The sequence below is a fragment of the Notolepis coatsorum genome, assembly GCF_963971535.1.
Source record: "Notolepis coatsorum genome assembly, chromosome: 7".
NCBI classification, from domain to species: Eukaryota; Metazoa; Chordata; class Actinopteri; order Aulopiformes; family Paralepididae; genus Notolepis; species Notolepis coatsorum.
Genome location: NC_140171.1, coordinates 112,555,489 through 112,569,246, shown reverse-complemented (window position 1 = coordinate 112,569,246; position 13,758 = coordinate 112,555,489). Strand labels below are relative to the sequence as shown.

Below are 13,758 nucleotides of genomic sequence, written 5' to 3'. Positions count from 1 at the left end.
AACCCTTTCACTGCGACAATACACAGAATGTTAACCCTTTCACTGCCACACGACAGCCAGTTAACCTTTCACTGCCACACAACAGAACGTTAACCCTTTACTATCACACAACCGACGGCGACCAACGGTTAACCTCATGGAAGCCAAACCCCACCTTATCCTCGTGCCCACCTGGTATTGGTAATCCTCTGTGCTGACTTGTTGCTATGCAAAGCCCAGCTTAATACATATCCTTAGAGATCTGAGTGTCCTAGGATGCAAACACACATGCAAACACACATGCATTACAGTATACACACACACACACACACACACACACACACACACACACACACACACACACATATACACACACACACACACACACACACACACACACACACACACACACACACACACACACACATGTACACGTTTGCACACACATACACACAGTGATGAAGAGTGAGGTTATAAGAGGCAGCTGTCTGACTGCTTGCTTAACTGGAGCCATTTAGGGTGTTTTTACATCCAGGGGTCACTTCACTGACACTATGGTAAACAACACACTGATGTCATCATTTATGAGCAGAGTGACCTTTAGGCTTCAATTCCATCTGTTGTCTTTGTTCTGCATGCCACCTTAAGGTTTTTGAGTATGTTATGGGTATATGTATATATGGCTACTATATGGGTATATATATATATAGGCTACTCATAGATGGTTGACGTGGGTGGTGCCACTTATCAGTTCCCCTGTTTCTACACAAATTGCTTGAATTTTTTTACTCTCTGCGTATCAGATGGCATCGTCATTAACAATACCATTCAAATCTGGAGGGTTGGTGACGAACAGCATCTTAACAATGTTTACGTAGGATTTCCCAGATGAGGCACTCAATCCCAATGACTCGTGAGACAATGGCATTTCAGCTTTGATGCAGCACCAACCATGATATGAATCACATTATAATGCAGTAGATTAATCAACACACATTAGGCCTGCATGCATATATATATTAGGGATGTCCCGATCACATTTTTTGCTCCCGATCCGATCCCGATCATGTGATTTTGAGTATCTACCGATACCGATCTTTCCCGATCCGATCAACACATTTTTTTTTATAAAAATATATATATATTTTCTTCCCCCTCCCATCCCAATTTCTCACATTAACTTCATTCAAGCGAGGCATTGCAACCGGAGTAATCTAAAAACTCCGCCTCCAACCTGCTGCTTCATGAGAGCAATGGCACCATCGTCTGTAAAAATCAGGTGACTGCAAGTTCTGCAACTAGTGGATGTCCCTCATCCTTGACATAAATCATTTGATGTATAATTAATTAAATCAAAGGAAATGCGTTTGTTTTGGCAAAATTCTTCTGCTCTGTGTGACAATAAATAAATGAATGATGATCTGCAATTTAAAACCAAAACTAAGGCCTCAGTATGAGTTTAAGACGTGAACATGGTCATGTTTGTTGAATAAAAAAATCCTGTTTATTTTATATATTTTTTTTCAAACCCGATCCTCTGAAAATCACATGATCGGCCCCCGATTACGTGATCGGATCGGGACATCCCTAATATATATCTATATTAGAGGTGGGAATCACCAGAGGCCCCCGCCCCCAAGATACAATATTATCACAATACCAGTGTCACAATATTGTAATAATATCACAATATTGCGATGTGTTGTGATATTGCAATATATTGCAATGTATTACCTTTTTTTCAACTGCAAATTATGTCCCCAATGAAAAACTTTAACATCCACAATACAAATAATAAATATACATCCGTTATATCGATATATGCATCTGTTTATTTTAACAATATCTGTTTTATCTAATAAGAAAACGTTTTCAGTTCACCATTACAATCATTTGATTTGCAGTAGAATGGGATTGTCAAGCAAAAAGAAAAAGCTATTTCTTTATAATACTTGCCGCCACTATATCAATATAACATCGGCATTCAAAATACTGCAATATATCGACCCCCCCCCCTCCATATATAATTCACAAGGTATTACATCTCCTGTACTTTATAATAAGTGTACTTGCCTATGTGCTTGTGTGTGTGTGTGTGTGTGTGTGTGCTTGTGTGTGTGTGTGTGTGTGTGTGTGTGTGTGTGTGTGGGTGTGTGTGTGTGTGTAGGAATGCCCCCCGGACCCCGGTTCTAAACGGGAACTGGTACTAAATTAGAAAAAACCGGAGTATTGATAAGCTCCGATGTTATCGGTACTGCTATCGATACTCTAGAAATTATTATTACTATGAGTTTTTTTTTTAGGAATTTAAACGTTGCAAACTATCTCTCCTCTCTCTGTCTCTGCACGAGAAGCGAGCCGCAGCGAGCCATTATTACTCACACTCAACTTTTTTTGCCATTGCTATGTCTACTATACATTGGTTTCTTGTTCGAATGCATTTATTTCTATAGACCAGTGGTGCCCAACCAGTCGGCCGTGATCGACCGGTAGATCAATGACATGCAATATAATTGATGCAAGCAATGTTAGCTGCTAACTAGTAATAAATAGGCTAAGCTAACTAGCATTAGCCGTTAGCTTAGCGTTAACCATGGAAAACGCTCAAAGCGGACTCCACGACACCAGTTCCATTCGTGAGAAAAGGGGGTGGGTTATATTGACAAGGCTTGACAACAGAGGTTCAAATATAACTTCATATTTATTGGTTATTTGTTTCTTTATATCGGGCATCCAGTTTCCATCACCGTGTGTTAAACTCTTCCTGTGTTTACATTCGAGCGTGACATCATCGCCTACGGCAAGCTTACACGCTCAAAACGCAAACCGTAAACAGAACCCGGAGCGCACCAAGACACACAGCCTCTACTAATAACATGGAGTGTTGAACCATTTTTAACAGCTGGGTATTGGGTGGGACATTCTGATTTAAGAACTTTCTAAATAAAATAGAAAGTCCCAAAATAGTTAATTTATCTGACTGCTTGTATTAATTGATAAAAAAGTAGCCATGTGCAGTAATATAGTTATATAAAAGAATAATAAAGCAATGTCGATTCTGTTCTTAATATATATATATTTTTTTGCTAAATAAAAAAGAACCGATAAGAGTATCGATAAAGTACCAAACCGTTAAGCAGTATCGATAAGAGTAGTAGTATCGATACAATCCTAACGATACCCATCCCTATGTGTGTGTGTGTGTGTGTGTGTGTGTGTGTGTGCGTGCGTGCGTGCGTGTTTGTGTGTCTGACAGATGTAAGGGGATGTATGGGTCACGTGTGTGAAACCTAATGTACTCCGTGTGGCTTATAGACAGTGAGATTACTACTGTACTAGTGATAGTAGCCATGACTGTGCCAGCGACCCTAACGGTCGCCATATACATCAGTGGTTCTAATTCGAGCCACACTAGCACTTTATTTGTGTGGTACTGTAACCAAGGAGCTTCACACGTTGCTAGGCAACATCGTGACAACACCATTGATCCCGTCTTGATAGATTGGCTCCTGTTCACGGCAATGTATTCTGGGGGGGGGGGGGGGGTGTTTCTACATTCAATCAATACAATCAATAACAGTGGGTGATTAAAAAAAGTATTCCCCCGCTTCAGAACACTGTCGAGACCGCGTATCTCTGAGAGTGGCGTTATTCAACAGTATGTGTTTATGTGCATATGAGAGCAATATTGTCCCGTCATTAGTCTCTATTACTGAGAGAAGATAAGATAAGATAAGATATTCCTTAATTGAGCCCCTTGGGGATCGTCATAGCAGCATGGGGGAGGGGGGAGGGGGGGAGGTAGTAGAAAGACGTAAATATAGGCAATAAAATTTTATCTGAATATAAAAATATGAGAAAAAGTGTAAACAAAGGTGCAGATGAGGGTCTGTATGCCCCATCGGTTATAATATACATTACAATAAATATCGGCGCTAAAGAATTTGAATCTGAATATATACTGAATATGAGTGTATATATATGAGTACGAGTAAAAGTAAACAGTAGACAGAAGCCCTCTCTAGTGCCATATCCTGACCTGTACTGTAGAGACCGTTTGTGGTATTAATAATTCAGACCACGCTGTCAGGCCTTAATGATGAGGGGAGAGAGCAAGGTGAGACGCTGCCTCTGATGAAAGCCTGTATGTAGACGCCTCACTGACGTCTTCCTCTGTAACCCGCTAATCTCATCCCTGTTACCTCACTACCCTCAACCGAAAGGATTACGCCATGGTGATCAATAAGTAATAATAGCACAGGGCCACGTACTACGTGGGGGGCGGCGGGGTGTAATCCGATGAGATGATGCCTCTTCGTGGCCGGTGACATGGAGTGGTCTAGTGAAGCGGCGTGAGGACATGCAGCCTGCATTGAGCGAAAGCAGGCGAGATGCTCTTCTGCACTGAGAAGTCATTACGATGGCCGACGCCTTGAAGGTGACTCGTCATAGATTGTTGAACGAGGGCTGGGTCTATGAACGGAGTGCGTGTGCGTTAGGGTTGTGTACCGGTCACATTTGAACCGTTACTGTTACTGGTACCGGTACCAGTTCCTGGAATTCTGTATCGGTAGTACCCAGCATTACCTTTTTTCGGTACTTTACTCTTTCTGTAATACCAATTTTTTTCAATTGTAAAAAATAAATCCTAATTTCTCAATTTCAACATTGTTATTTATTTAGAACAGTTTTTTTACTTATTGTTGTAACACACCGCACAACATAAATCGCATGATCATGTATTATGTTTTTAAATGTTTATATATCAACATTATCTCGCCAGCCAAAGACCCAAGAGATGGGACAGTAGGCTAATATATATATTTGTGGAAAAGGCTCCCTCTTGTCTAGTAATATTACACTCTTATACTAAACATGTAAAGGTACCGAAATGTTATCTAGGTAGTACCGATGTAATTCGGTCGGTACCATTAAAAGTACCGAGTTCGGTACCCAACCCTAGTGTTTGCGCTCGCTCACTATATGTGCCATGTTGCATCAGTTAGGCTCGATTATGGCAAAAATCATTATCACGATTAGTTTGATTCATATTGAAATTACGGTTATTAAACATTATTTGAGAGCATCATATGATGACGACTGAATTTGTTTCACCGAAGGTTGCTTTTTCCTCTTCTACAAGTTACCAAAGACGTGTCAAAATAACTGGAGAAACATGGCTCCTCCCTCCTCCCTCTCAACACCAGCTGAAACTACTGTTTGGGCTGCCTGAATGCCTTCTACAACAGAACTGCGTTTCCGCGTCTCTGATTGGCCAGGTCATTTCTGGTCATGTGACATGTACGCCAAATCGTGGGACCGCAAGTTTCTACACTGGTTAAGCTTAGGCGCTCGTTCGAAGTTGGTTAAGGTTAGAGTTTGTCTTAGAGCATGGCGATAGAACGCCAGGTAGTTTGCAGGCTGTTAGACCCGGAAATAGGCGCAGAACTTGCTGTCCCACGATTGGCGCACATGTCACATGACCTGGCCAATCAGAGTGCAAAACTCGAACGCGGAAACGCAGTTCTGTCGTAGAAGGCATACACGCGTTTGGGCTTGGAGGAGGGAGGGGCGGAGCACACTACTATGAAGGAAGGGTGCGCTTCTTTTACAACACAAGACAAAATAAGAGCAACGCTGCTGCATGCTGCACAATAATAGTATCTATCTCGATTATCTTGTTTTCATGATTGTGGGAAGCCAAAATCATAATTGAAATTGAGCGAGGGAACATTTATGCGCATGCGCGGGAGTGTGCGCACGCGCCTGGAGCGCGCGTGCACGTGGCGTCCTTAGCGTGCGTGCAATCAGTGTTGATATGAGGAACGCAACACTGCCTGTATGTATCTGCAAAGCAACATTACCTACAGCACATTGTGTTTGTACTTACAGTATATCATTATACTGTGTCCTTGCTCATGTGTGGGTGACAGCATTGTGTGTTGACTCAAAGCAAACCTAGTGAGAATCCCTGCTCCTTGTCACAGCATAACAACTGTCCAGGCATGACAAGAGCCAGGTTAGCCTCTCTCTCTCTCTCTCTCTCTCGCTCTCTCTCTGTCTATCTCTCTCTGTCTCTCTCTCTGCCCCCCACTCTCGCTCTCTGTCTGTCTCTCACCCCCCTCTCTCTCTGTCTACCCCCCTCTCTTTGTCTCCCCCCTCTCTATCTGTGTCTCCTTCTCACCCCCTCACCCCCCCCTCTCTCGCTCTCTCTCTCTCTCTCGTTTTAAGTCACTCGCATCAGACAAAAGGAATAAATGTTTATATGAATGCAATAGACTGATACTGATAGATTGTAAATGTACATGTGATACAGGGGGATTGTCTGGCAATGGCCTCTTAAATTAAATAAAAGACATACTATTATCGATCCACGATGTAAAAGTTCCCTGATGTTCCATGATGGCTTTATTGAAGTCCAGTCTAGCCTGATCCTTAGAGATGAGCGTGGCGTTGGTTTATATCATCTATTCGGCTCAATCGACCCTTTGCGTTGGAGATACTGAGCTCTATTAATTCCTAATGGGGTTCTATGGGGCGACAGTGACTCGGGAGGTAGAGCAGTCATCTGGTAATCCGGAGGTTCTGTTCTGGTTCGATTCCCGCTCCTCCCGGGCAGCATGTAGAGGTGTCCTTGGGCAAGACACTTAACCCCTAACTGCTCCCGATGAGCAGGTTGGCACCTTGCATGGTTGCGTTGCCTTCGGTGTGTGAATGTGTGAGTAAATGGGTCAAATGTGAGGAACAAATCGTGAAGCGCTTTGGATAAAAGTGCTATATAAATGCAGCCATTTACCATTTCCATGGAATAGAACAGAGCATCCTGAACCACTGGCCAACTTCAAGTCAATTGAGAGAAGCAGCTAGCACTAGCCCCCACATTCCGCAAGGCTCAATTACGCAATCGAGTCAGCCAACTCTGTTCCACCGCACTCTGGTGCTTCACACCGGATTACAACACAGCTGTGTATCGTTAGAAAGCATAAAGCTGCTGTTGTTGAAAACGTCACAATTTTTTTTTTTTACGAATTTTGCTAAAATTATTATTATTAGTATTATTATTAGTATTATTATTATTAGTATTATTATTATTAGTATTATTATTATTATTATTATTATTATTATTAGTATTATTAGTATTATTATTATTATTATTATTATTATTATTATTATTATTATTATTATTATTATTATTATTATTATTATTATTATTATTATTATTATTATTATTATTATTATTATTTATGTTTCCTCAAAAATTCTATCTAGGAATTTTCTAACTCTTTAGATTTCAATGACGAGTACCAATTGTGACATTATCAATGACCAAACTTCGTTGCACTGCCCTACTGTCGCTCTGGGGAGGGTTTAGACTACCACAGGCCTCCTCCAATACATGTGGAGTCACAGGTCCGCTTCTTTTCACCTGACAGCGATGAGTTTCACTGGGAGAGCATAACTCTCCTGGTTCACGTTATCTCCACCAGATCCCTTCCCTGCTCAACACACTGCTAATTGACTGACCACTGCTAATTGACTGACCACTGCTAATTGTGTTTGTATAGGGACGACTGACAAAGCCAGAGTTACTGCTCCGGGGAAGTGAAGAGGAACACGTACACAGGAAGTTAACGTTAGCATTACTACATGAGATTGCCTGAAGGAGTCATCTGCCAACAAAGATATTGCTACATCAGAGAACGAATGTATTCACAAAATGGATCACCTTTCAACGTTATTGAAGAAGACATAAGTACTTACGATGAATTCCCCTAACCACGTTTTCATGGTTCATTTCTCCATGATCGCACGTGTATTACATTATATGGCCGTTCAATTCCACATTTGGCCGGTAAATTCTAATCTCTTTGGCTGGCCAGAACCGTTGCTATAGCGGGAAACCCTGGTGGGAATGGGCTCCACATCAATGTAAATGTGTCAGAATTAACTAATGAGCTAGTTTTCATCTGTAGTCCCTGCCTGCCATGCATGTATTTATGGTGTGGGAGGAAACTGGAGTACCCAGAGGAAATACTTAAAAAAAAAAAAAAAAAAAACACTGAACCCAGGACCTTCTTGCTGTGAGGCAGCAGTGCTAACCACTGAACCCAGGCCCTTCTTGCTGTGAGGCAGCAGTGCTAACCACTGAACCCAGGCCCTTCTTGCTGTGAGGCAGCAGTGCTAACCACTGAACCCAGGACCTTCTTGCTGTGAGGCAACAGTGCTGACCACTGAACCCAGGACCTTCTTGCTGTTCAACATCGGGTATCTATCGTTCCGGATGTGGGAACGTTATATTTTTCCATTCATACATTGTCGTGTTAGTACCGTCGTGAATATACGCATGTTTTTAGAGTGTAGAGCAGTAATTCCTAGAACGCGAGTTATAGGCCGCGGCGCATATTATACATAATCGATTGGCGTTTCGTTCCTATACACGCTATATTAAAAAATTCAAATGCATATGATCGCTATACATTATGCTCCATCATGCGTGAAGGAAAGGGGGGGGGGGGTCGTTTATGATTCCTTGATTGTCAGTGACGCCTTTCTTTAGTACGACATCATACGTTGATCGGATGGATTGCAATGAAATAAATGCACAATCGAGCTGGAATTAACGTTAGATTCCTCTTACCTGTGGCCGATGAGTCTGGAGAAAAGAAATTGCAATTATTTGATTTCGATCTGCTAGATCCATTTTCCGTTTGTACGATGCAATAAACGCCGAAAGCATATTGATTCTTGCGTCTCGAAAGCGATCCAATGCACTCGAGGTGTTTGTCTGGATCCACGTAACAAGATAGCTCTGCCGGAGCTTTTTCCCCGATGCACAGAGCGCCACATCCGGTTTAGAGTGGAGTGCAACTCGCCCGAAATCCACCAGGCGGCGGTATTGAGGCGTTGCAATTAGGGATGTCCAATATTATCGGCTGATATCGGCATTAAAATGTGATATCGGAAAATATCGGTATCGGTTTAAAAAAAAAAAAAATCCTATAACCCCTATTTACCCAGGCAAGCAAGTAAGAACAAATTCTCATGTTATTTATTGTCAAAAGTATGCATAATGTTGTGTTAATTCCACAACAAGAGATATGTAATGTTAATTACCTGAAATTATTCCGTTTTTGGGGGGGGGGGAAACCCTGCATATATCGGTATCGGTTGATATCGGTATCGGAAATTAAGAGTTGGACAATATCGGTATATCGGTATCGGTAAAAAAGCCAATATCGAGCATCCCTAGTTGCAATATCAGACAGAGTCCAGCTGGCCCCTGGAGCCTTCCTGGATGAATTATGAATGCCAATAGCGAATAAAGGAAATAACGATCATAAAAACGAGTAAACTCGTTGTTGGCGTTATTAGATTGGCGGGAAATAACGAGTAAACTCGTTTTTGGCGCAGGATGTGTTAATGGAAAGATTAGTTTTCCGCTTGAAATTAAAGTGCAGTATTTGAAATAAAATGAAAGGAATATGGCTGGATTTCTTATCAAAAGGAAAAGTGTGACTGTTATTTAAAATAAATAAATAAACAAACAACACTGCCCTGTTCATTATATTTTTAAAATACGTACATTGTCTGTCTACATTTATTTATTTACTAACACAGTAATTGTGAAACTGTGGTGGATTAACGTAATTCGGTGAGTTGGAACTGTCTATGGGTTGGGGGGTCCGCACGGACAATTTAGCGTGTGGTACCTTCAGACCTTCTCGACTCTAACGTTACCGGAGTTGAATCGAGTTGATAACACGCAGTGGAAAAGCGGCAATAGTCCCGGTTGGAGTTAGTAAACACAGTTTTATGTTAGCCTTCTTGGATGTTGAATAAACACCTATCATTGTCTTTAAACACCCCGCCTCTCAGACTCCCATTGCCTCCTCTGCTAGCTATAGTAGCTACGGTAACATTTAATTGGCTGTATTAGAGCTGGCGGGCTACCATAGTTAAACGTGCGCTGTGTTGTACAAACCGTGCTAACGTTATGGCAAGATGTGTGTAGGCCTATGTAATGTTAATGGCTATGTTTTTAAAGTCGTAATGAACATTGATTTATATTGCGCTGCTGCCAGCAGCCGGCGCGTCACCCAGGGTTTCCGTTAGAAAAAATTGTTGCCGGTCTCAGGGTCCGGTAGATTTTTATCTACCGGTCAAATGAGAGAAATTCCGGTCAGAGTTTATTGAGCTTAAAAACAACAGGCTATATAAAGAATGACATCCTCAAGGCATGTAGATTTATAATATTTTAACTTAAAGCTAGGCTACTTTTGCGTATACAGTCATTATATTCCAAATAAAATAAGTCCAGAGACTCCGTGCTGCTGCCGACTTTAAATCAAATAGACCTGTGTCTGTGGGCAGTCGGCCCGACATTAATAAACAGCAGTCTGTTATAATCACATTTATGAGCTAACGAATTCCGTTATATTGGACATTTGTATTAATTATATCAAGCGAAGAACTGAGAAATTTGGCAGAGAGACGGCAACATTATCGTGGGTTTGCGTGATGTATATCTCCACCTAGTCCCAACGACTTGGTGCTGGTCATAATGTCCGGTGAAAACAACTCCCTCCAAGCACAACTTGACCACCCGAACCGTACCAAAACAGGCCAAAATTAAATAGCCCATGCGACGAACGATTCATTACATTCGTTTCATCGTTGCTCCACCAAGCAGCCGGTCCAACAATATCAGCGCGAGCGCCGCAGTTAGTTTGCAAGAAGCATCCAGCTGCAGACCCGCAGAGCAGCTTTCCAGGTCTGGGGACCGCACTGTGCCAGCAAAGCTGGTGGGTTCTGTGGGTCTGCAGCTGCATGCCTTCCGCAAATCCAGCAGCAAGCTCTCGCTGAGCGAAGCAACGACAACAAACGCAATGATTGTTTCGTTCATCGCATAGGCCACCCAACTCCAGCCCATCCAAATACAATTCAAATAATCAAACTGTGCCCAGAGGGAACTATTTTCACCGGACACTATGACCGGAGAGATTAAATTTGTCGGACTTCAACAGATTTTGCCAGTCAAATACCGGTAATTACCGGCTAACGGAAACGCTGGCGTCACCTCTCCCGCCTCCGTGCCAAATGAAGATTTTTTTTTGCTCATCCCCTGAACCGAACAATACAAACACGCCCCGAACCGCGGAGGTCGTGCCGAATCCACCCCTAGTGCTAAACCACTGTGCCACCGTGCCGCCCTGTGCTCCTAGATCCTAGATCCCAACAATAGCAGGTGAAGCCCTCTGCAAGGCTGGGGATCAAACCCAGGACTTCAGGATGCACAAGTGATGCAACTACCACTGAACCAAGAGGTTTTTCTCCCTGGGCAGGGCTGTCATTGGGCCCTTTCAGGGTTGCCGCACCAAACTATCTCCACTGAAAGGAGGAGCGAAGCCTGAAAAGCCCACAGCGAGGACACACACCTCTCTCTCTACGATGTGACCGTCTAGTACTCTAGTCCATCCAACCTGCAACATGAATGTAGCACTCAGCAGGGCTGGGCTTTGACCCAGGGATGTAACCCCCCCCCCCCCCAAGCAGCCATGTCTAGCACAGCAGAAATTGTTCTAAGATGAACCTACCACAGTCACGGGGAGTTAATGGAACCTAATTGTGGTCACCGCAATAGGTTACCAGTCAAGGTTGACATTTTCTGAGAGAGGTGTGGGCTTGCTTTATAGAAATACAAAAAAGATTCCTTTTTCATATCTTGAATGATAGATACTCTATATCAAATGGGCCATAGTATTGCATCCATAGCTATCATATTTAAATAGTTATAGCCCTGCAAACAAGGTGAGCGAGTCCCATCGTTTACAGCGGTGGCGGTAGCTACTACAGGATGAGGCTAATCCGTGGCGTCCAATGAGTTAATGGGTCTTGTTGTTCAGCCTCACAATGCTATTGTATAGTAAATGTGTTTATAGGTCCCACATTCTGGCCTCTGATGTTGCTAATGTAAATTTAATTTGGGCCTCACAGGGTTAAGTATAGAATGAAACAATTAGCATAGCCCTATTTGATCTCTGAGAATATACTGACCATTTAAATGTAATACTTAAGTATAGGCTAAGCTACATTATATAATAATAAAATAAAGTGTTTGAGGTTTGACCTTGATCCAAGTGAGAGAAAGCAGGTGCCTCGGCCACTCTGCCTGTCTGTCTGAGTCTGTCCCTATTTACCTTATTGGATTAATCTATGGGCTTTAATTAGAACAATTAGGTGCTCAGAGCCATATGAGGCTCCTGCAGGAGATGCGATTTAGCGCGATGCCTATAAGCCGCGCCACACAGAACACTGTCTATAAATACACTGTAGTTATCTCTGATTAAAATCAAGACACCGAATTAACAAATTGCACCGTAATAGCGGAAGAATAGTCAGATCATACAATACTGTTTAATAAGATACTGTTCACTTTCTTATCATCAGTGCCAGAATAAAGAGCAAAAGTGGCCTCTTATTATGTTTATTTGCAACACTGTTAACGTTTGCTAATTACTTTTGTGAAATGTAGCCCATTGTTCAATAGATGTCACGACCCCGCTCGGCTGCCTATACAGTAACGTGAAATAAGATATCGATTTATTGATTTGGATTATAAACACAGCTGCACACTCAATGCATAATGGAAACTATACAGCATGCGGGGGAAACCACACCACCGCACACACGGGAGGGGAAGCCCCGCAAGTTTTTACTTTCTACTAAAAGCTGTTGACTGAGGAAAGAAACATGTTCAAGCTAAAGATTCTAATTTTAGAACGGAAACACCACGGTACAGAATAGATTGTATAGCAGCCGAAAAGCCCGGGACTCCGGGTTGAATTACACACAGAATGAAAACACAATTGACCATGCATGTGAATATAGATCAGTAATTAATTAAGTAACATTTCGGTGACATGTAGGGCTGTATGAGGCTGCTATAGGCTACCTGGTGATACCAAAGCATAGCCTATATACATTTTAATCTTGCGATACGGGACTGACGCTACTTCCATGGGGAATAGCGATAGCCCATACATTACGCATGAATATGAAATCCCCCAAATATAAACATTTATTCCTTACCGTACAAGGCATTTCGCGTCATCTGCCCACCCATGGCTCAATTTCTTTACTATCCCCCGGTAGCCGTAGCCTATCGATTATTCAGCTCCTCTCGATGCGCGGGCACTCCGATGTCGGTGACATGGTTGCACGTTCACATCATCCAAAACTATCGTTCTTTCCCTGGCCTTATTAGATACAAACAGTGTAGAGAAACCCACACCTCCTTCTGTGTGCCAAACAGCAGTAAAGGCAACTCCCCCCCCCATTCACTCAGCGCTCGCTTCGCCTCAAGCCCCACTTCACTCACACTGGTATTTACATAAAAGGTGGAGACTCCTTGGTGAGCTCTTTTAACACTGTCACTGCCGTGGACCAGCGACCATTAGGACACAAGTGATGGACACAAACACACAATGAGCATAATCACCAGGGGCGGTTCTAGCATCAGACCTTTAGGGGGCTCAGCCCCTAGAGCAGTAGCATAATTTCACTAAATGATTTTTTTTGTCAAATCAGTTGTGCAATAGTCAATTTTGGTGAGGTGTTTCTATATAATTTACTTATGACATTTAGGTAACATTAATGAACAACTACAGTATTAAGGAGACAACTACAGTATGTAAGTAGTAAACCTATTATTATTATTTTTTATTCCAGTCGATCATAATGATCATGATCATATTACGGAGCGCTCACTGCGTTCGAGAG

General features: G+C 42.4%; 1 protein-coding gene across 1 annotated transcript in view; it reads right to left on the bottom strand.

Annotated features, from left to right (window-relative positions):
- The window catches only part of neurl1aa (neuralized E3 ubiquitin protein ligase 1Aa), a gene marked incomplete at its 3' end in the record, with an annotated part of 76,784 nt that extends 63,578 nt beyond the window's left edge, over window positions 1-13,206 (bottom strand). The window contains exon 1 of the mRNA XM_084318076.1: window positions 13,069-13,206. Within this exon, the coding sequence (XP_084174202.1) occupies window positions 13,069-13,102 (34 nt within the window). The 5' untranslated portion in view covers window positions 13,103-13,206. The remainder of the gene's footprint in view (window positions 1-13,068) is intronic.
- Window positions 13,207-13,758: the final 552 nt, after the last annotated feature.